The sequence below is a fragment of the Tasmannia lanceolata genome, unplaced genomic scaffold (genome assembly GCF_043159265.1).
Source record: "Tasmannia lanceolata isolate RefF3 unplaced genomic scaffold, GAP_Taslan_0.1 ptg000016l, whole genome shotgun sequence".
NCBI classification, from domain to species: domain Eukaryota; kingdom Viridiplantae; phylum Streptophyta; class Magnoliopsida; order Canellales; family Winteraceae; genus Tasmannia; species Tasmannia lanceolata.
The window spans coordinates 15,606,553-15,631,125 of NW_027518693.1; the positions used below are offsets into that span (position 1 = coordinate 15,606,553).

Genomic DNA, 24,573 nt, shown 5'->3' on the forward strand with positions numbered 1-24,573 from the left:
CTAGTTTACTAGGCTTGTCCTAGGGAAAGATCGGGTGACTAGTGTAACTAGACCTATGGTACGGTTGCTATTCATAGCAAGCGTCCGTGATGAGGCTGGAATCCTAACTCTAGGACTCCCTAAAACCTAGGACACGGCACGACACCAGTGTTCCTAAATTGGGCTCTAATGGTTCTTAGATTGGAAACCATAATCCAATGGTTCCGAAAGACACAAGATAAATCGATTTAAGTTCTCGAGGTTAATGAGTTTCAGATTTCGAAGATTTTCAGTTTCTAGACATTTAAGGATTACCAATGGTTCTAGGGTTCACCAATTTCGGCCTTGAATGGCATCCAAAGGAGGGAATCGTGCGCTCTTTCCTTGTGCAATTTAATACTTAGGTTATAGCATCTTATTGCCTGGCAGAATCTCAGGATTTCCGTGGACACCAACCTCGGAGCCAACAACATGCTATAACTTAAATATTCAAATTGTCAAAGATCAAGTTGCAATTGGGATACGATTATGGATGCACGGGCCATTTTTCCAGGAAAATCTAAAGATCCTAAAATTTCTGTTTCAATGAATTAAGGAGTGAACATGTGACAGAATTTTAAAGTTCTTTAGGAATTTTTATATGATTTTCAATTAATTTCGAATTTTCCATGGATTTTATCAATTTTAAGCATATGAGCGGTTTTACAAGTGAAATTGTTGCAAATAAATTCGAAATGATTTGAAATTTCTACAGCAGCAAGATGAAAATGTATGTAGCTTACAGGATGAGTTTTGCATATTTTTACATTAAATTCACATTTAATCTTGATTAAACCATTAAATGTCCAGATTGCACAATTAACACATAAACTAGTAGAAATATAACTCTAAATTCTATGAAATTTCTACAGAAATACTATATGAATCAAAATAGCATGCAGTGAGATTTTCATGAATTTTAGAAATTATTTACTACCAATTTCGGATTTTACAATTTCCAGACCAGATTATAAATTAACACTACATCCCATATTAAAACAGATCCAAATCACACGAAACCTTTACAGTAACAAGTAATATGGAAGATAAGACTACTGTAAAAATTTTATGAATTTTAATGATGATCTGATGTTAGTAAAAATTCTCCTAAAATCTGATAAGTTTCAAAGAAAATATTAAATAATATACCAAATAAACTCCAAAAATCTTTACAAATTCATGGTAAAATGAATCAGTAACATATTATTTTCCCACGAAATTTCATTAATTTTAGAATCTGTTTGGTATATAATTTAATTTTTCTTCGTCAAAAGATGTTTTTTGAAGAGTTTTCCATTTTTAAAACACAATTTGCGGAAAAAATCAGAAAAATTCGGAAAAATACAGAAATATTTTGAGAACAATGCACCTACCTGTGGTGAAGATCTCCGCCCAATCCAAAAAAATATAAAAAATCCTGCCGCCGCCGATCCGCTCCGCCGTCTTTCGCTTTCTCTGGAGTGTTTAGAGGGAGTGATTGAGGGAGTGAAGAGATAATGGAAGAAGAATATTAGGGAGAGGGATGGAAGAATATATTGAGGAAAGGGATTGGAGGGAGTGATTAGAAGAGATAATGGAAGAGAAAGAGATAATGGAAGATAAATTTCTTTTTTTTTTCCTCCCCTTTCCTGTTTTATGGATGGGAAGGGAGATATATATAGGGAGAGAAAGAGAGAGAGAGAGATATGTTGGTGGAGAGCTCATCATGTTGTCCCTCTTAGTGGAGAATCCATCATTATTGTTCTTAGTGGAGGGCCCATCATGTTTCTTAGTGGAGAGTCCATCATTATTGCTCTTAGTGGAGGGCCCATCATGTTTCTTAGTGGAGAGTCCATCATTATTGCTCTTAGTGGAGGGCCCATCATGTTTCTTAGTGGAGAGTCCATCATTATTGCTCTTAGTGGAGGGCCCATCATGTTTCTTAGTGGAGAGCTACCATCATTGCTCTTCATAAGAGGCCTCACAAGAGGCCCCACTGAGGCCCCACAACGCGGGCCCCACAATGTGGGCCCTCGGTTGATTCGATTTTAAACAAATGTTCAATGCGGGCCCACCAAACGAGTCCAAATTTAATCAAAATGCATCATGCGGCCCCACCAAATGGGTCCAACTTTCTCGATCCAAATTTAATCGAAGCACCCAATGCGGGCCCACCAAACGGGTCCCAATTCTCTCTGGTTTAGATTTTTCTGAATAATCCTTCTCAACATTTAGCGGGAAAATACGAAACACGACGGAAACGACCAAAAATATTTAGAAATGTAACAAACGGATGCGGGAAAGAAAGACATTGGAAAACCGACGGAAAACAAACCCTAATTTCTTTATCGATTAAGGTAGAGCAAAATGGGGTGTCTACAATCGGGTCTTGTGATAGTCAAGTAGATGAGACTACCCACAAGAGCACGATATGGCCGCGGATCCGGAAGAAACTTGCCTTCTCCCCGCCTTATCTTTATGTTGGGATCAAGAGGAGTAGATGATCTTTTACTTTGACTCATCATAAATCTTCCAACTAATTTATCCGCATAGCCTTTTTGAGAAACTAACACATCATCCTTCAAGGTTTCCACCTCCAAGCTAAGAAAGTGACTTAGCTCTCCAAAGTCCTTCATCTCAAAACGAATATATAGCTCATCCCTTAGCTTTGCAACCTCAACATCGTTCTATCATGTCGTCGACGTAAAGAAGCACAATAACAAACAGGCCTTTGTATTTCTTTACAAATAAACTGGAATCAGAGTTAGATGCAAAATAACCACAAAATTGTAAGTATTCAGCAATCTTACCATACCACGCCCTTGGAGCTTGCTTCAACCCATAAAGAGCCTTCTTGAGCTTACAAACATGAGTCGGATGATCACTTGAATTGTAACCTGGCGGTTGCTCCATGTAGATGTCTTTGTCAATCTCACTATACAAAAATTCATTTTTCACATCAAGTTGAAACAATTTCCAACTATGACAAGCGGCCAATGAACCTGTTGTTCCCGAGGATTGCACAGGGGCCAGAGGTGGAACTAACATCTTCATCCTCTGAAAAGAATTCAGAATTTTTTTCTTCAGTGTCAACTGAATTGAGGATGTCGAATGGGTTTTGGGTTGTTACAATGGAGAGATTAGACTCATTTCTTGGTAGGGATTGGGGTTTAGGGGAAGAGGCAGGGGTAGAAGAATCCTGGTTAAGATCAGGATCAGAGGAAGGGGCAGAGGGAGCTTTAGGAGGCTCTTTTCGAGAAATGGGTCTCCATTCCTGGGCAGGTTTGGGATTGGACTTTGCTGAAACAGGGCATTTATCAGTTGAATGGTTGAAAATCTTGCAGAGATTGCAAGACTGAGGTTTCCATTCGTATTCAAATAACTGGGTTGCGACTCCAAAGGGAGAATGTATTTCTATAGAATCTGGTAGAGGGTCCCCAGCTTCGATTTCTACGCAAATCCTTGCAAAATTTAACCTGGTTTCATCCGCTGTTTTGGAATCCATGTAGAGGGAATTTCCTATCACGCTGCCAATTTTACTAATACCTTCATTGTTCCAGTACTGTAAGGGGAGGCCAGACAGTTTTACCCAAATAGGAACGGTAGATAGTTCAGGTTGTTCGAGAGGTAGTCCGGGAGACCATCGATGGAGGATGAGGGGTCTACTGGCATAAGTGTGTCCTCCCATTTCGAGAATTTGATCGCAATCTTCCCCGCAGCTAAACCGGAAGAGAAAGAAGCCATTTCTTAGGGTGGAGATCTGTATGTTACCCTTAAGGTTCCATTTCCTTTGCAGGTTTTCTTGGAGATTCTGTACAAATGGCTTTCTTCCCAGGAAGAATCCGACGAGGCAGTGGTCCCATTTGTTACTGCCATTGCTGACTTCTTCCATGGAGAAAGCGATGGAGGACTTGGTGTGTCCAGGCTCTTTTGGAAAGGCTCTTCTCAGATTGGTTGATGATGAAGGCTTTGTTTTGATGAAAAGATTTTTCCAGGGGTTTCCGTTAGGATCAGAGGGCGGGGTGGGGAGGAGCGGAGGGGCGGGGATGTTAATGGCAGACTGAGGGGGGGGGAATTAGAAATTTGGATTCCAGTGACAAGGGGTGGGAAATTTTCTAGCTGGATTGAGGGGGTGGGGATGATTTGGGGTGAGTTTTCAGGCAAAGGATCTGACCCAGGAGGTGAAAGAGGAAAAAAATGGTTAACAAGGGGAGCTGGGAGGGGGGGGGGGAATTCCTCCGAGGTGAGAGTATCAATCTGAGCTTAGGTTTTGCTCCTGATGGGAGAGGGTTTCTTGGCTGGTAGAACGGCACTAGCTGGTTTGGCAGGTTTTGAAAAGATTTTGTGATTTCGAGTTCCTTTTTTAACATGGGATTCAGACATAGGTTTCAAGAGACTGTTTTCGAGATTAAGGCTATGGAGAAGGGGGGGATCCACCGGATATTGTGGAAAAGGGCGTCGAGGAGTGCCAAGGGAACCTATGCGATGAAGGTATCTTTTGGGGGGTATCTGATTTTTCAGAAAATCTGGGAGCGGGGGAAGAGAGGATCCTGTCTTCCTTGCAGATTTTAGGGGTTGGAGAACCATCCTTCTGAAGGGTTTTTGTCTTCAGATAGTTTTCGCGAAGATCTCCCACGAACTTATGAAAGTTCTCAGATGGGGTATTTTGAATCGGCCATTCTTCGCCTTCAAATCGCCTGAGGGAGGGGGGTTTTGCCTGGATCAGGAGGCTCCATTCAACTTTTCAAGCCCGAGGCAACGCTTTGCCTGACGAGGAGAAGCTAGGGCTTACTTTTAGATCAATACTTGAGAGCAGCTCAGCCGGAATTTTCTTACTCCGGACCAGATTTTCCGGGCCGATGGCCGGACAGCAACTTTTCGGGCCGATTGCCGGACAGCAACTAACCGCGACGACTCCTTCTTCTCTCACTCAGAAATTCTTCAGGTCTTCTTGGCAGTAAACTTAACAACAAACATTTGCGAGTTTTGGCTGCCTTTATTATGCCTTTTACTCCAATGGGCTTGGTCATAAGTTTGCTAGCCCTGCTCACCCAGATATCTTCAAAAGCCCTCCCATTTGGTATCTAATTTAGCCTTTTTGTTAGGATTTTGAGCCCAAAACGGCTTATGAGTCCAAAACTGATTATGGGACTCAAATTTACATTTGAGGCCTATTTGTTTTTAGATTTTGAGAACCGATTGTGAGTCCAAAATTGATTATTGGACTAAAAAATGGTCGTGAGTCAAAAACCAATAATTGGACTAAAAAAATGGTCGTGAGTCAAAAACCAATAATTTTTGGACTCACAATCGGTTGTCAAGATCCAAACAAACAGGGCCTAAATGTAGTTTTTTAGTCCAATAATCATTTTTGGATTCAATCGGTTCTCAAAATCCAAACAACAGGGGCCTTAGTTTTGAGTCCAATAATCAGTTTTGGACTCACAACCTTTTCTCAAAATCCAAAACAATAAGGCCTTAATTTTGAGTCCAATAATCCGATTAGGACTCAATCCATTCTCAAATCCAAAATAAGCAGAGCCTTAATTTTTAAGTCCAATAATGAGCTGGACACATTCCAATAATAAACCAGCCGCCCTCTCCCAACCCACTTGTTTAGAAATTAGCAACCTTTCATTTGTATTAAAAAGCCATCCACCGCCAATCAACAGCTTAAAATAACAAGAGTTGGCTGTCAATAACAAACAGAAGGCGCAGGTTATCATCTCCCTTCTAGAATATAACTTGATAAACCAGGTTTCTTGTTTAAAGAATCACTGCCCTTGAAAAATTAACAACTAAGAAAAGAATAATAAAACTAAAATTTAATATGAAGACTTATTGAAGAGGCTGATAGCAACATGCAAATGTGTTTTATTTATAGAGAAAAAAAAGGTTTCCAATATTAATATATAAATTTCTGTCAAATATTAAAATAATAAAAAAAACAAGTTTTTTGTTTGAAATTTCGGAAAAAAAAAGAAATTTCGCCTGAAATTCCGAAATTTTGGCCAAAATATAATACTGTTTTGGAAAAGTGACATTTCGGTGTTGGTCTCCATCGAAATTTCGAATTTCGGTCGAAATTTAAAACCATGCACGTATGTGTACCTACACTTCTTTCTCTCTCTCTCTCTCTATATATATATATATATATATATATATATATATATATGAGGAAACTGTTACCAAACTTATGGTGAGCTTAAGCTCCCCAATCACATGGCTCTCCAATCAAATGTGGTGATCCAAACCATTCATTTGCAAGGCCTTATGATAGATAGGGGGTGTACCAAAAATCAGCTCCATAGGATCATCCTAACCCCTCCATTTGTGGAGGACAAGAAATTGGCAGATTTGTGTCTGTCCATTTTTGTCCTCCACAAATGGAGGGGTTAGGATGATCCTATGGAGCTGATTTTTGGTACACCCCCTATCTATGTAAGGGACTTTAAAATGAATGCTTTGGATCATCCTAACAAAGTGGGCCCCTATGTGATTGGGCGCTTAAGCTCACCAACAGTTTCCTCATATATATATATATATATGAGGAATAAGAGTGTGCGGTCGAGGGCCTAAACACATGGGTCCCACACTTTTTGTAGTGATCAAAACCATTCATTTGCAAGGCCCTATTATAGATAGGGTGTGTACAAAAAATCAGCTCCATTGGATCATCCTAACCCCTCCAAAAGTGGAGGGCAAAAATGGACAGATTTGTGGCGTCTGCCCATTTTTGCCCTCCACTTTTGGATGGGTTAGGATGATCCTATGGAGCTGATTTTTTGTACACACCCTATCTATGATGGGGTCTTGCAAATGAATGCTTTGGGCCATCCTAACAATGTGGGCCCACATGAGTTTTTGGCCCTCGACCGCACCTAAGCTTGGTGCGGTCGAGCACACACTCTTATTCCTCTCTCTCTCTCTCTCTATATATATATATATATATATATGAAGAAATGGTTTGTGAGCAGCTGCTCAGATAAGCTTATCTGAGCAGAGCTCACGTTTAGGAGGGCCATATTTGTGGGGGGATTACAATAAAAGGCCATGTAAAAATCCTCCCAAACGAACTCAACAAGTCAACCAGACTCCCATTGGGTCATCTGCTCCTATGTACAACATGAACGTGACATATACGGTTTGAATTACTATACAGAGTGCCTTTTGATCAGAAATTCAAATATTAATTGGTCGTTGTTATATTTTTGGTAGGTCTGGTGTCTCCTGTGAAGCTCCATTTTTCTTGTACGTGCATTCGAGCAGTTATAGAAATTCTGGAAAAGCTTCCTCTTGGATTCGACTATGCCCATTCTGGAAAGCTTCCTTTTGAAGCTAGCAACACTATGAGGCGCTGTGGCTGCAAGAAGTGCGCTAGCTAGGCCCATCAATTGCCATAAACATATGCCATTTTTTGTTTTAAATGTTTATGTAAAACCTCTTAAGTTTTTCTGTGTAGCTTTTGCTCCAGACTTTACCATTGAAGAGAGTAATTGATAATGTATAAGTAGTTGTATACTGCCTTATTTAATGGCTTTCAAATTGCATTTGCAAAAGAAAATTTTTGGTGGTTTTTTACATGAAATGCACAAAAGTGGACACACCGGCCTTCTTCTTTCTGAAATCTTTCTCAAAAAGGGTTTCGAGATCTCTTCCTTCTCGATGCAAAAACAGGTACTCAAAGCAAAAATAGGTTATTCGAAGCCAAAAAAATACTTAGTCGAAGCCAAAAATTGCTTGGTCGAAGCCAACAATGTGTTTCTAGTAACATCCATAGTTGTTTTTTTTCTTCGACTAAATTTTTTATGCTTCGAATAACTGTTTTTATCCTTCTCGATGCAAAAAAGGTACTCGAAGCGAAAGAATGTTATTTGAAGCCAAAAAAATACTTGGTTGAAGCCAAAAATTGCTTGATCGAAGCCAAAAATGTGTTTCCTACATTCACTGTTGTGTTTTTCGCTTCGACTAAATTATGTAGGCTTCGAATAACTGTTTTTTCTCCTTCTCAACACAAAAATAAGTACCCAAAGCGAAAAAAGGTTATTTGAAGCCAAAAACTACTTGGTCGAAGCCAAAATTTGCTTGGTCAAAGCCAAAAATATGTTTCCAGTTACATTCGCCGTTTTGTTTTTTCGCTTCGACCAAATTTTTTTAGGCTTCGAATAACTATTTTTTTGCTTCGACTAACAGGTTTTTAGCTGCGACTAAAACTTTTGAATTCTAGTAACATTCAGAACTTTTTTTTTGGCTCAGGAATGAGCTATGGCTTAGTAACTTTTTTTTTTTTTTTTTTTACTAAAAGAAGAAGAAAAAAAATGTCACACTGTTGATCTAACGACAATAAAGAGAAAAATGTCGTGAGATGGCTATGAGTTGCACAAAAGGGAAAACGACATACTCTGACTGTACAAAATTACGAGGAGGCAAAAGTCCAAGTGGGGGCCACTTGCTCAACGATCCGAACCATTTATTTCTGAGGCCCTGTTTTAATTGAATGGTCATGGACCAAAATCCAGCATCATCGGACGATTCTATCCTTCCAATTGTTTCTGCCATTAAATGGACAGTGAGAAAATTACAAAGCAATGGTCGGACGATTCTATCCCCTCCACTGCCAGAGTGCCAGGCCCCGGGAACATAAATGGCTAGGATCATTAACAGGTGGCCTCCACTTGTACATACATATCTTTAATTTGCATTGAGTGCCCTTTTTGAAAGGCACACCTTCACATCCCTGAGGGTAGAATTGTCATTTCAGCATGATTCAGGTGGTGGCATTATAAATTGATGGGCGGCGCCATTAATATGAAATGAACGGTCCAGATCATGTGGGTGGCGCCAATAATAGAGTGTGTCATGGAGGGGCGTCTTAGAGTCAAAGTGTAATGCAAAAGGAGACACGTGGAAGCAAATATTCCACACATTATTGAATGGACTGGGTTCACTATTATTTGGTAAAGCAAAAGGGTCCTTTAAATTGCAGAAAAAATTAGTGAAAAAATTTGAAGGTTGAGAGAGTAAAGAAGTTGAGATGGCAGATGGTGTTGTGAGTTCTTTTGTTGGGAGGATATCGGGGGGAGTTGTGAGTTATTTGCTTCAAAAAATAGCTGAAGAAGCTTCGTCCTTACGAGGAGTCAGCGGAGAAATAGATGGAGTCAAACGGGAGCTAACGAGCATGCAATCCTTCATCAAGGATGCTGAAACAAAGAAACAATTGAGTGAAGGAGTTAGAAATTGGACAATGGAAGTGAGAGATGTGGCCTATAAAGTGGAGGATATCATCGATGAGTTCATGTATTGCATGGAGAAGCAACAGAGGCACCACCGATTTAGAATGGGTTTTCTTCTCAAAGCAATTCATCTCCCCAAGACCATTTTTGTGAGGCATCAATTTGCCACCCAACTGCAAGTAGTCAAAAAAGAGATTTATGAAATTTCGGAGAGGAGAAAGCGATACGGTCTTGAGAAGATCGAAGAAGGATCGTCATCTTCAAATGATGATACCCAAAGACGGCGGCGTTATGCAGAATCCTCGTTATTCATTGAGGAAGATGAACTGGTAGGGATTGAGAAAAATAAGGACAAGCTAGTCAGATGGTTGATAGAAGAAGAAGCATCACTCAAGTTACTTCCAGTGGTAGGGATGGGTGGTTTGGGCAAGACCACCCTTGTCACTCAAGCTTACAAGAGCCAAGTCGAAGTGAAGAAACATTTTCAATGCCATGCTTGGATCTCTGTTTCTCAATCTTTTCGAATCGAAGAGCTTCTCAAAAGGTTGATCAAAGAATTGTTCGACGAGAACATGGGTGCTGCTCCTAATGAAATTGGCGTGATGGACTTCCGACAACTAGTTGAGACGATCAAAAGCTATTTACAGGGGAAAAGGTACGTGGTTGTTTTGGATGATGTCTGGACTCTGGATGTTTGGCCTCAAATAAGGGCTGCATTTCCAGATGATAAACGTGGAAGTAGGGTCATGCTTACAACTAGACAAGTAGATGTAGCTTCTTCTTTTTCTTCTTCTTCTTCTTCAGGAGGAATTAGAAGCCCTGTTTTCCACGTTGAGCCTCTGCTCGAAGATGAGGCTTTTATCTTGTTTTGTAAGAAAGCCTTTTGGAACATCCCTGAAAGAAGATGTCCGAGAGAGTTAGAGTCATCAACTCGACGCATTGTGGGAAAGTGTCAAGGGTTGCCCCTTGCAATTGTTGCTCTAGGTAGCCTCATGGCACTAAAAGAGAATACTGTGCTGGAATGGAAGAAAGTTGAAAATAGCCTCGGTTGGGAAATCAGCAACAATCCTATGCTTGAAAGGGTGAAGAGCATCTTGTTGCTCAGCTTCAACAATTTGCCCTACTATCTCAAACATTGTTTCTTATATTGTAGCATTTTTCCTGAGGATCATCTAATTAGGAGGGCAAGGTTAATTAGATTATGGGTTGCAGAAGGCTTTGTAGAAGAAAGAAGGGGATTGACTATGGAAGAGGCTGCAGAACACTACCTGAATGAACTCATTTTTCGGAGCATGCTGCAAGTTGCAAACGAAACTATTGATGGAAGAGTGAAAGAATGCAGAATGCATGATCTTTTGCGTGAGTTGGCTCTATCGACATCCGAAAACGAGGGCTTTTCCATGGTGTCTGATGGGCAAGAAGCAAGTGTGGGTGGAAGAGTCCGCCGTCTATCCGTCCATAAAATTAGGGATAATATTCCATCAAGCACGGGTGCGTCTCAACTTCGTTCTTTCTTTATGTTTGTGAATGACACTATTTCATCATCTACATTGAATAAAATAACATCAAGTTTTAGATTATTAAGGGTCTTAGACCTTGAGAATTCTTCAATTTCGAGTGTACCAGATATATTGGGTGACTTATTTAATCTACGGTACTTGAGTTTCCACAGAACTACAGTTCGTGAGCTTCCGAAATCTTTGGGGAAGCTTTGCAACCTTCAGACTCTTGATTTAAGACGGACACAGATAGAGCAGCTGCCAGGTGAAGTATTAAAGTTACAGAAATTGCGACATTTGATAGCCTTTCGGATATTGGATGAGACATTTTCACGTTTCGATTATGGAGTTGGGGTGCTACTTCCCACAGAAATATGGAAGTTAAGAAGCTTACAAAGTCTTTCAGATGTCAAAGCAAATGGGGAGATAGTAAAGCATGTTGGGAACTTGACCCAACTGAGAAAGTTAGGAATTGAAATGGTGAGAAGGGAAGATGGAATAGAGTTATGCGCATCCATAACAAAGATGACATGCCTTCAGATATTGGATGTAACTACAGCCAATGAGGAAGAAGCTCTTGACCTGGAATCATTATCTCCTCCTCCCTCTCTTCACAATATTGCGTTGTGTGGGCCTTTGGAGAACCTACCTCGCTGGTTTCTCACCCTTGAAAATCTCACGCAGTTGATGTTGCACTGGTCTCGACTAAGAGATGACCCACTTGCTTTTCTAGGACCGTTGCCCAATCTTACTCGCCTTATTTTACGCAAGGCATACGATGGGCAAGAACTGTGCTTCCATGCTGGGGACTTCCCTAAACTCAAGAGACTATTAATGTGTGACATGGTTCAATTGAATTTTATACGAATGGAGGAGGGAACAATGCAAAGCATAGAAGAAATAGAACTTGAACGTTGTGGGGAGTTGAAGATGCTGCCTTGTGGCATTGAATACCTTACCACCCTCAAAGAACTATATCTAGTGGAGACGTCAGAGGAACTGGTAGCAAGGTTACGGACAGATGAAAGCGGAGACCGTCTCAAAGTTTCTCATATCCCCATAATCCGACATTTTTTTTCGGAAGAAGGGAAACGGTATTATAAAGATTTGTGAGAGTTCTTCTTCCTATCGCTACAGCCCCGTCCAAAGGAGGCTCGTTAGAAAATAAAATGAGAGTGCAACAAATCACAAGGTAAGCGCTCGTCAAAATGCTTTCACCATAATCTTTTTTTTATTATTATTTTTATCATTTATAGTTTATCCAAAAATATGTACTTGAAGATTATCACTTTTGTTATATCTTGGGTGAGATGCCTTCATTCTTTCTGGTTTGTATCGGCTTATGATCTTTGGGAAGGTTGGAGGGAGGTTTGTTTTAGTGTTGATCGGAGAGCTCTTGTCTCGCAAAGGTGGGAGTCACCTCCTCAAAATATGCTTAAGGTTAATTTTGATGGAGCGAGCTTCGGCAATCCGGGTCCGGCTGGGATGGGAGGAGTGTGTCATAACGAAGAGGGGGGAGCAGTGTGGGCATACTTAGGGGTGTAAATGGATATTCGAAAATTCGATTACCGTCCGCATCCGAATCCGTTTAAAGCGAATATTATCTGAATCCGTTTCAAGCGGATATTATCCGAATCCGTTTAGGAGATATCCGGTTCTTAACGATCCGAATCTGGTAAATGGTGCATCCGATCCGTTTAACATCCGAATCCGACAAGTACATCCGTTTATCCCGAATATCCGCATCCGTATCCGTATATCCGAATTCGTATGTCGAATTCGGATATCCGGATTCGCATGCAAACTCGGATATCCGGTTAAGGATGCGGACATTCGTATTTGAATTCAACTTCAATTAGATAATTTTGGATATTTAACCAGTTAATTTAAAGTTACAGACATGAATCGAATTCGGATACGAATACGAATTCGGACATTCGGATATTATTTATTCGAATTTGGATATTCAGATATGATTTGAATCCGGATAAACGGATACGGATAATATCCGAATTCGAATAATATCCGTCGGATGCGAATTCGGTAACGAATAATAATTATCCGTCGGATTCGGATACGGATACAGATATTGAATATTGTAATCAAATTCGAATTCGGATATAGCACTATCCTATTCGAATTCGATCCGTTTATACCCCTAGGCATACTATGGCTCTATAGGTGTCTGTGATGCCTCTGAAGCTGAAGTGAGGGCTGCGCATTTTGGCATTTTGCATATTGATAGAAGTCTGTTGGATCATACCATTATTGAAGGGGATTCGCTAAATGTGATTCGTTGGCTAAAAGGTGGGTAGGCTCCTCCGTGGAGATTTCTTTCCATGTTTGATGAGATTGGTGATATAACTTCGGGGTCTTTTATCGGATATCAACATGTCAGTGATCGGCAAATGATAAGGCGGATGCACTTGCCAAGCGTGGTGTATCTGGTGGTCCTATTAGGTGGTTTGACCACCTTCCTCCTTGAGGAGTGGTGTGCCGTTGATTGTATATTTTGTCTCTTTTGTCTTCTCGTTTTCTATTGTAAATGTGGGAGTTCCATCTTGGTCTTCTGTTTTTTTTTTTTCTATCATTTATAATATTACCATTTCAAAAAAAAAAAAAAAAAGTTTATCCAAAATGTAAAATTAAGCTTCACATAGTATTTGTGAGGTGAATCCATCGGCATTGGGAAGAGGTGATTCTCTACTTTCCTATTGATGTGCAGCTTGAGTTCTCATATTGGGAAGAGGTGATTCCATCGGCATCTACTATTTGGGACTAAATTGTCCCTAGAAACAAGGGGTGAAATACCCCTTTCACCATTACTACTCAAAATAGCCAAAATGCCTTCTATTTCTAACTTTGTTTTAATCTTTTCGTCAAAAGGCCAGTATTTTCAAGGGGTAAATCCCTCCCGAATGGTTGGGAAACCAATTGAATGCTGACAGCAGCATTTGTTGCCATGAAAAAATAAGCTGTATTTTTTTACCAGGCAGCATAGTCACAAAAACATCGCTGATCCGTCCAAGTATTTATAAATTCAACGAGTTTACAATTGACTCCAAGTGAAACAAATAAAATCAAACACATGGTTTTCATATGGTAGCTGTATTTGAGAATCCACTGTCTTGATAGCAAAAGGATCGTACTCTTCTCTGGATTCTCTACAGGCTGATGTAGAAGTGGAGTTCCACTTGCTAAGCTTAGAAAAAGCTGAGATCTTTGATCCTTACATGGGCTAATCTCCAAATCATCTGCAGTCAAAAGGGAGATAAAGTTGAAGGTTCTATTGTACCATTTGGGCTGTTTGATTTGCATTTTGGTGAATCTTCTGTGTTTAAATTTGAATGCATGAGTTCTACCAGTTACAGTGCTTCCCTCAAAAACAGCTATTGCATTGATTAACCCAACATTCAAATTTTCTCCAATTGATGATTGCAAATTGCAATTCTCTTTGTACCAAATGTTGTTTTATCCATTTGGATGTAATATGTTACTAATGCGTACCTTAGCCCTGATGTTCCATAATTATTTTTTTCAATGGGCCCTGATGTTCCATAATTTCTTTCTTAAACGTTTGTGGCCAAGTGAAAATGAACATGAGATGAACGCGAGAACTTTTTATTTTGAAAATATTAACAAAAAGGTAGATTTAAATTTATATTTATGCTTTCAATTTACATGAGATTAGCGCAAGAACTTTTTTTAATGCAAATATTGACAAAAAGATAGATTTAGGTTTATATGTTATGCTTTCAATATGTTTTGGAAGTGGCAGCCAAACTTGTTTTTAATTTATTTATAAATTTGGTGTTAGGCTTCTCGGGCAAATGGATGCTACTCTTCTTTGAAAAAGCATATGGAGAGGTTGGTGGCTGCTATTTTAACAAACTTCAAATTTATTTCTCATGATCTGTCTATGTTGCATTCAGACAGGAAAGACTGATGAAGCCTAACTTATGTAGGTTTATTTCTTGAGATTGCTTGGAAACTATCAATATTCCACATGTATTGCTTCTTGTTGAGTTTGTAAATGTAAGTATTTCTTAGTTTTGGATTTTTCGTACCGAAGTTTTTATGACATGTTTATATTATTTTGTCATTGAAATTGCTTAGTAAACAAAATGAAGTCAGCTGGAGAGATCTCAACAGATGTCTATGATATCAAAACATCTTGATATTTGCCTGGATTTTTTTTTCATGATAGAACAATTATTTTTCATTTATTTTTAATATTTTAAAAAATTAGCTATCTTCTTAAAAAATTATTGGACAATATTCATATAAATTACTGGCATTGCATGCCAGTCTTCTATTGTAGTGATATTGTTTGTGATTAGTTCTATTGTCCCAAGATCATAACCACCATATGATTCAAGACAAAAACTATTGATTCTTGTATGTTTCTCTTGGAATCACATATATGAATTAATCATTATTTAGTTAATTAATGAGCTTATGGAGTCACTGATGTTCTGTATGTGTTGTTTATTAGTGTTCTCTAATATGGATTTTGGCCTTTCGAGGTGACAGATTGTTGGATGCCACAATGGAGTAAAAGTCAAAGCATTTGAAGAGTCTTTGGAGAGCCAATGCTTCCTTGATGGAAAGAAGAATTTGCATTGCCCTTCGACAACTTTTTTCTAGCTCAATGTGGAGTTATTGGGGTAGTTGCAACACCACCTTATGAATGTATCTAACTCCTGAATTTTCACACCAGCCCGGCCCATGACACTGAAAATGTCTCATGAAGTTTAGTGTTATAAAGTAAATATGTTTTTTGCAGTTTTATGTTGTAAAATACCTCAGTAGCACACGGGCAACGCACATGCCCTTTTACTAGTAATTAAGAAGTGCATGAGAAGCCTAATCTGGACCCAGCCACATGACAATAGACTGATCTAGACACTTGTTCTGGTAGGCCTTATGAAGGACATGCCTTACTAGAAAATCACACTCATTACAGAATGAGGACCCATGTCGAACCATCAAAGATAGCCCTTGTTGCCATTTTCAAAAGCCCTCCCATTTGGTATCTAATTTAGGCCCTTTTTGTACGGATTATGAGTCCAAAACCTACTATGGGACTCAAATTTACATTTGGGCCCTATTTGTTTTTAGATTTTGAGATCCGAATGTGAGTCCAAAATTGATTATTGGACTAAAAAATGGTCCTAAGTCAAAAACCAATAATTGGACTCGAAAATACGTTTCATTTTTTTGGCCAACAATCAGTTTTGGACCCACAGTCGGTTCTCAAAATCCAAAACAACCAGGGCTAAAATGTAATTTTGAGTCCAATAATAATTTTTGGACTCACAATCGGTTGTCAAGATCCAAAACAAACAGGGCCTAAATGTAGTTTTTTAGTCCAATAATCATTTTTGGATTGAATCGGTTCTCAAAATCCAAACAAAAGGGGCCTTAGTTTTGAGTCCAATAATCAGTTTTGGACTCACAAGCTGTTCTCAAAATCCAAAACAACATGGCCTTAATTTTGATTCCAATAATCAGATTAGGACTCACAATCCATTCTCAAAATCCAAAACAAGCAGAGCCATAATTTTTAAGTCAAATAATGAGCTTTGGACTCATTCCGTTCACAAAATAAGAAACAAACAGGGCCTTCGAGTCCACTTCTAATGGTAACCTCATCTTCTTTGCAAAATATTTCCTAGTTTTCATGTGGATGAAATGGCATGTGAGATGTGCTTCCCAGACTCCCCACCCGCTTGTTTCTTCAAAATAATGAAAATGAGCCATCAGCCGCCCTCTCCCCACCCACTTGTTTAGAAATTAGCAACCTTTCATTTGTATTAAAAAGCCATCCACCGCCAATCAGCAGCTTAAAATAACAAGAGTGGGCTGTCAATAACAAACAGAAGGCGCAGGTTATATCATCTCCCTTCTAGAATATAATTTGATAAACCATGCTTCTTGTTTAAAGAATAACTGCCCTTGAAAAATTAACTAAGAAAAGAATAATAAAAATAAAATATTAATATGAAGAGGCTGATAGCAACATGCAAATGTGTTTTAATTATAGAAAAAAAAGGTTTCCAATATTAATATATAAAAAAGTTGATAGCAAAAAACCCTAAATACCCCTTTAATGAAAATCCGTCCCCCCTTAAGTGAGGACCATTTTTGTCTTTAAGAATTGGCTTTGATTAGGGCTTCTTAAGAAAGCCTATAAATATATCCCTTGCAAGGTTTGTGAAGGCATAGTTTAGTTTTGCTGAATGTAATTTGTACTGAATCCCATGCCTCTCAGCAGGCATAGTTTTGCTGTATTGCTATTTACACTTATGTACTGGGACATCTTGTCCCCATTTTATCTTTAATAAAATTCCTGTTAATTTAAAAAAAAAAAAGTTTGGGAAGAATAAAACAAACCCTAAACGTTTTGTCTAGCCATAGAGGAAGAATTTCGCGGAGAAGAAGGACATCACAATTTGAAATTTGCAAACGCGAATCAAGGTAAGATCTAAGTTCTACGTAAGATTTTGTATGTTTAGGAACCTAACTCAAAGACTTGATAGTTTATAAGAATCGATTAAATGTTCAATCTCGTCTATTTAAGAATATGAGGACTGATCTTGAATTCTTTGAGATTAGTATCGTTCCTAAATCCCGACGAACTCAAGATCAGGAATTGGAGTTTTTGGGATTTTGACCTAGAATCTTGAATTATTTACAATAATCATTCGTATAGATTCGGAGCGTGAAATCGGGTTTGGCGGATTCCTCTCTTCATAAGGAATCCATAGGATCCGACCTCGCGTGATTTGAAGTATGAACAAAAAAGATACGAATTTTTGAAGTTTTGGGGAAATTTGAATAAAATCTGGAATCCTCTCAAAAAAACCCAGCCCGCACTTCGGACGCCCGATTAAGGTTGTTCGGGCGCCCGAAGGGCTGTTCGGACGTCCGGTTCAGGAGTCCGAACATCAAGGAAACCGAAACCCGAGAGTTGGGTTTTCCTTCAGAAATTCTCAGAGATGTCTGAAGTGGCTTCCGAAGGGGGTGTTCGGGTGTCCGAAGGTCCGGCTCGAGCGGCCGAACCCGTTGGGAGATTTGAATTTGTTTTGGGATCTGGATTTCGAATCATTGGTTTATGGGTTACTTCCTAAGACGCTTGTGTGATGTTATTGCACTATTCATATTAAATTAAAGATATTGAATCGTTCGACGAGATTGGAAAACGAAATGTCCGTCATCGAGTTACGTAATAACGTACTACTTTGGGTGCTTCGTAAATCCTACACATTCTGAATCAACGTTGATCTTGAGACCATGTATTTTGTATTGTATCTTTGAACCTTTGAGATTATCTTGGGTCTAGCATGCCTATTTACATTTAACCTATTTAGTATGATACCGCTACTAGCCCTTTGCTAATTATTGTTATGAACCTCTGTTTTTAAATCTGAACATTTGAAACTATCTGTTATGGACCTTGGACATTCTTTTTGGAAACTTCTGTAGAGGCTTGGGTTATTTTCTGGATCCGCCGTGGGCATAGTAGATTGGAACTTTTGGGTCATCAATGGGATAAAACGCTGGACTTGTTGACTTGTAGCTACACTTCGAGGAACTAGTTCCAACACTGTGGAAGGTCGGTGTAAGCAATGCGTCTTCTGGACCATGCCGATGATTCTAAAGTGGATTTGTCTTCTGGAGACCTTTTGGCTTTGGCCACAAGTTTGATATTAATAAGCTCTATTGTACCTTTTATTCAGTATTTTGTTTGACATGCACTTATGATTATTGTTGTGCCTATTATTTTTGTTTGAGACTTTAGTATTCAGATTTGACCTTATCTATTTGACCCATATTGAGCCTTGGCATGCTTAGACCTACACTTACAGTAGTATTTTATTATGTATTGAGCTTTTTAGCTGACTGTGGTTTATAATATTTTCATATTTTGACCCTTGTGCGGAGAACGAGGAATTGGACGCTTAGCTTCTATACGAGTTTAGCTTGGAGAATTAGCATATTTCTTTGATTGAGTAGGAAGTGAGTATTGTGGTTGAGTAGTACAAGACTGAGTTTATGTTTATTTTCATTTAGCTTGGGAAGTGCTGAGATGTGGATTGGATTACATTAAATTAAGATATTAAGACTTTGATAATTTAGTTATGGAATGCTAGGTATAATTCTGTTATTACTTGGTAGCCTTTGTATGCTTGTGAGATTTATCTTGCAAGTGTACGGAGCTGTCATGTCCCATACCCAGGGTGGGGTTTGGGGCATGACATTGTCTATCAGGGTCAACTATGGAGTCTAATGAAATGTCTGAAATACCCGTATGTCAAGTAAAATTTCTAAGAAATAACTAGCAATCTCTGGCTGCCGAAAACGATAATGACGATCAGATTACTCTGGTGATGGTGCTTTGTACAAAAAATTAAACTTAGATGAAGGGTATTTTTGTTAAGTTCCACTTCTGTTTTATATTATTAGAAGGGGACTGAGTTTTAGAATTCTTTAACTAACATGAATTTAGTATTATAATAGTACTAATGTGATCGCAACTGGGGAAGGGCATTGGATGAACTGTAAAGAATGGTCCTACTATCGACAAGAGTAAACAGAGTTTGTTAAATAAAAAGTAAACTATCAAGTGCAGAAAATTTCAATTTCTTCAGGGTTGAAGGTTGAGGGAGTGAAAAAGATAAGATGGCTCATGCAGTTCTCGGAAGTGTAAAGGGGGGATCCATGAGCTTTTTGCTTGCAAAAATAGACGAGGAAGCATCGTTGTTACGAGGAGTCCAGGGGGGAATAGATGAACTCAAACGCGAGCTAGAGAGCATTCAATCCTTCATCAAGGATACTGAAACAAAGAAACAGTTGAATGAAGGAGCTAGAAATTGGATGATGTAAGTGAGAGATGGGGCATATAAAGTGGAGGATATCATCGATGAGTTCATATATCGCATGGAGAAGCAACAGAGACGACATCAATTTAGGATGGTTTTTCTCCTGAACGCAATTCATCTCCCCAAGAACATTTTTGTGAGGCATCAATTTGCCACCCAACTGCAAGCTGTCAAAAAAGAGATTCATGGAATTTCAGAGAGGAGAAAGCGATACGGCCTTGAGAAGGTCTAAGAAGGATCAACTTCAAATGAGGAAACTCAAAGACGGAGACGTTATGCAGAATCCTCATTATTCATCGAGGAAGATGATATCGTAGGAATTGAGAAAAACAAGGACATGCTAGTCAGATGGTTGATAGCAGAAGAAGCATCACTCGTGTTATTCGTAGTGGTAGGAATGGGTGGTTTGGGAAAGACTACCCTCGTCACTCAAACATACAAGCAAGGTTTTAAATTTTGACCGAAATCCGAAATTTCGGGTTTCGGTCGATGACGAAATCGAAATTGGGTAAAGTCAAAATGTTACTTTATTTCGACCGAAATTTTGATCCGAAATTTAAGGGATTTCATCCAAAAAAAAATAAATTGGTAATTATTTCATATTATCATGAAAATTTCCGCCGAAATTACTGAAATTTCGGAAATTTCGATCTAAATAAATTGGGAGAAAAATATAGTCGTTTTATGGATTTCATCTAATTTTGCCTGAAATTTCAGTTTTGGTGAGGACCGAAACGTATTCCGAAACTGAAATTTCAAACCTCGCATACTAGAGCCAAGCCGTGAAGAAACATTTTCACTGTCATGCTGGGATCTGTGTTTCTCAGTCTTACCAAATCGAAGAGCTTCTCAAGAGATTGATCAAAGAATTGTTCAAGGCGAATATGGAGGTTGCTCCGAATGAAATTCACAAGATGGATTACAGACAACTAGTTGAGATGACATCAGCTATTTGCGGGGAAAAAAGGTACATGGTTGTTTTGGATGATGTTTGGACTATGGATGTTTTGGTCTCAAATTAGAGTTGCATTTCCATATGATAAACATGGAAGTAGGGTAATGTTACAACTAGACAAGTTGATGTTGCTTCCTCTTCTTCTTTTTTAGGAGGAATTGGAAGCTGTGTTTTTCACCTTGAGCCTCTTCACGATGATGAGGCTTTGACCTTGTTTTGTAAGAAAGCCTTTTGGAACATCCCGGAAAGAAGATGTCCGAGAGAGAGTTGGAGTCATCAGCTCGACGCATTGTAGAAAAGTGTCAAGGCTTGCCGCTCGCAATTATCGCTGCCGCTTGCAATTGCCTCGTGGCACTAAGAGAGAAGACCATACTAGACTGGAAGAAAGTTGAAAATAGCATTGGTTCGGACCTAAGCAACAATCCAATATTTGAAAGATTGAAGAGCATCTTGTTGTTTAGCTTCAACGATTTGCCCTACTACCTTAAACATTGTTTCTTTTATTGTAGCATTTTTCCAGAGGATCAAATAATTGAGAGGAAAAAGATAATCAGATTATGGGTTGCAGAAGGCTTTGTAAAAGAAAGGAGGGGCTTGACGATGGAAGAGGTTGTCGAAGAATACTTGAATGGACTAATTTTTCAAAGCAAGCTTGAACTTGACAAGACAAATATATATAGAGGAGTGAAAATATGTGTAAATACCCAAAATACCCAACTTAAAATTTCATCCCCCGTTGAAAAAAGAGGGGCGTTTCTGTCCGTTAGTATTTGACTCAATTATGGCTTCTTAAGAAAGCCTATATATGCATTGTTTTGTGGCTAAACAAACCCTAAACGTTTGTTTAAGCCCTAGAGAAAGAAATTGGAGAAAGAGAAGGAGAAGAGCAAGGAGATCGCGGATTCAGAGTTGAAACCGCGAATCCAAGTAAGATCTATGAACTATGAACGATTTGGAATATTTGAAATCCTAAAACAAAGGTTTGATTAGAAAAAGAAATAAGATTTGTGATTCATATGGATTAGAATTAAGAATCTCCGGATTGGTTTTGAGTTTTCTTGGATCTACTATTGACCTATGACCCAAGGAACTCGAAATCGATTAATAAGAACCCGAACCCAGAAATTAGAGTTTTGGAGATTTGATGTAGAATCTTTATCGATTTCTCTTAAATCGTATGTGTGAATTCGGAGCGTGAAATCGGGTTTAATGGATTCCTCTTGTCGATACAAATCCATCGAATCCAACCACGCGCGAATCGGAGTTAAAACGAAGAAGTTATGGCCTTTTGAAGTTTTCAGGACGAATATGGAATTTTCCCGAAAAACCCAGTTTGCGACCTTCGGACTTCCGAAAGGGATGTCCGAAGAAACCCTCGGACTTCCGAAGAGAGGCCAGTAGAATCGGTCCGAGGCCTTCGGACTTCCGAACCTGAAAATGTGTAAAACTTTGAAAAATCATAACTTCTTCATCTCTTATCCGTTTTCGACACTTTTGTATTCTATGGACTCGGCAGAAGACGTACTTTATGATAAGAATAGATTCAGAAATGTTTGAAAACTCCATGATAATGGTAATTCTAAAAACACCCTTATTTGTTGTCTATGCCCTGGTCAGATTGGAACATTGAAACATAATCAGATTTAAGGAAAGAACAAACGACATTGAGGTACGTAATAACGTACTACTTTGGGTAATTGTAAACCCTTTTCCCTTTGAATCAGTATTGACTTTGGAAAAACTGTATTGACACCTTTGAACTTTTGAATTAGCTTTGAAGTCTAACACGCCATTTTGTTTCACCTACCGTAATTCTGAATCTTTGAAATAACTGTTATGAAAAGTTGTTCTGAACTCTGAACCTTTGACATTATTGTTTTGAACTTTGAAATATTAGAACTTTTGAATACTTTGAACTATTTGAATATGAACCTTGGACACCCTTTGAACACTTCTACGGAGGCTTGGATTATTTCTGGACCCTGCCATATGGGGGTAAAACAATTGGCAAACTCTGGACCCACCGTGGGGGTAGTACACTAGAACTTCTGGCCCGTCAGTGGGATAAAACGCTGGCCCTGTCAACTTGTATCTGAACTTTGAGGAACTGGTTACAACACCGTGGACTGTCGGTGTATAAGCAATAACTTATCTTCTGAACCATGCCGATGACTCCGAAGTGTATTTGAACTCTGGAAAACCTTTGAATTGATCAGAACTTAGACTTTGAATTTGCTTTATTACACCTTTAATCAGAACCATATTTGATATGCACTATATCTACCTTGTGCCTACTGTTCAGTCAAGAATCCAACATTCAGTTTTGACTTTGTTATTTGACCCTATTGAACCCTGTTAAGTTTAGACTGTACTTAGAGTAGTGCTTTATTATGTACTGAGCTTTTCAGCTGACTGTGGTTATATATCATTTTCAGGTTTTGATCCTCGTGAGGTTAACGAGGAGCATGACGCTTAGTTCTGGAATTTGACTTTGACTCGGAAATTAGTTTATTTGTTTTCAGATTCTTTAGGAAGTGAGTACTTTGAATAGAATGTAAGGACCATATTATTTATTTCCGCTTTGACTCTTTGGGAAGAGATGAGATTTGATTTGACTCTGATGGGTCCGCATTAATTGAACTTTGATATTTTAGTTATGAATTGCCAGGTTATTTTGTTATTGCTTTGTAGCCTTGTATATTTGTGGGATTCGTCTTGCAGGTGTACGGCGCTGTCATGTCTTACGCCCAGGGTGGGGTTTGGGGCGTGACAGTATGCAAAATGCATGATCTTATGCATGACTTGGCTTTATCAACACCTGAGAAAGAGAACTTTTGTATCCTACATGACGGGCAAGAAGCAAGTGATGGAGGCAGAGGCCACCGCCTACCAATTTATAAAATTAGAGATAATATTACATCAAGAATGAGTACTGTCTCATCTTCGTTCTTTCCTTATGTTTGTGAATGACAATATTCCCTTATCTACTTTGAATAAAATAACATCAAGCTTTAGATTGTTAAAGGTCTTAGATCCTCAGAATTCTTTAATTCAGAGTGTACCAGATATATTGGATGATTTATTTAATTTACGGTTCTTGAATTTAAAGTACAGTGGAGTTCGGGAACTTCCGAAATCTTGGGGGAATCTTTGTAACCTTCAAAGTTTCGATATCAGGAGGACCAATATAGAGAAGCTACCATGTGAAGTATTAAAGTTATAGAAATTGAGACACTTACTAGCATGGCAGATGCTTGAGAAGGAAATTCGTGTTTTTAATTTTTTTCCATGGTGTGCAACTTCCCACATGAATATGGGAGTTAAGAAACTTACAAACTCTTTATAACATTGAAGCAAAAGGGGAGATAGTTAGGGATGTTGGCAACTTGACCCAACTAAGAAAAATTGGAATAACAATGGTGAGAAGGGAATGTGGAAGAGAGTCATTGTGCCTCCATAAATAAGATGAAATCCCTTCTTTTTTTTAAATGGTAAGATGAAATCCCTTCATGTATTGAAAATAATGGCAACAAATGAGGAAGAAGCACTTGAGTTGGAATCATTATGACATTATCTTCTCCGCCCCATCTTTACAAAGTCGTATTGTTTGGGCATTTGGACAAGCAATCGCATTGTCTTGGCACCCTTGACGATCTAATGTATTTGAGTTTGTACTGGTCTTGACTAAGAGAAGACCTACTCGCTTCCCTCAAAGCATTGACTAATGTTACTTGCCTTTATTAATCCACTTGCTTCCCTCAAAGCATTGGCTAATCTTGCTTACCTTTATTTAATAAAGGCATACGATGGGCAGGAATTGTGCTTCCATGGTAGAGGCTTCTCTAAGCTTACTTGGGAGACATGATTCCATTGAATTTTATAAGGATAGAGGAGAGAACAATGCAGAGCATAGAAAGGCTAGATTTGGCCCGTTGTGGGGAGTTGAAGATTCTGCTTTTGGGGAATTGAAAACCTTAGTACGCTGAAAGAGCTATATCTATGGC

General features: G+C 38.8%; 1 protein-coding gene and 1 pseudogene across 4 annotated transcripts; both read left to right on the forward strand.

The window, feature by feature from the left end:
* Positions 1 to 8,989: 8,989 nt before the first annotated feature.
* LOC143848146 (disease resistance protein RPM1-like) lies at positions 8,990 to 15,514 on the forward strand. Of its 4 annotated transcripts, none has more exons than XM_077356987.1 (4): positions 8,990 to 11,921; positions 14,547 to 14,596; positions 14,695 to 14,764; positions 15,263 to 15,514. In XM_077356987.1, the coding sequence occupies exon 1, from the start codon at positions 9,032 to 9,034 to the stop codon at positions 11,840 to 11,842; it is 2,811 nt and encodes a 936-aa protein (XP_077213102.1). In that variant the 5' UTR covers positions 8,990 to 9,031; the 3' UTR covers positions 11,843 to 11,921; positions 14,547 to 14,596; positions 14,695 to 14,764; positions 15,263 to 15,514. The 4 variants fall into 4 exon arrangements, with proteins under 4 accessions (XP_077213102.1, XP_077213106.1, XP_077213104.1 ...); XM_077356991.1 differs by having other exon boundaries at positions 8,990 to 10,721; XM_077356989.1 differs by lacking the exon at positions 14,547 to 14,596.
* A 3,900-nt stretch (positions 15,515 to 19,414) lies between these two features.
* LOC143847925 (disease resistance protein RPM1-like) overlaps positions 19,415 to 24,573 on the forward strand; it is a 100,049-nt pseudogene continuing 94,890 nt past the window's right edge.

What these genes read in the sequence shown, in the direction of transcription:
- LOC143848146 (XM_077356987.1), top strand. Translation starts at nt 9,032, where the DNA reads ATGGCAGATGGTGTTGTGAGTTCTTTTGTTGGGAGGATATCGGGGGGA.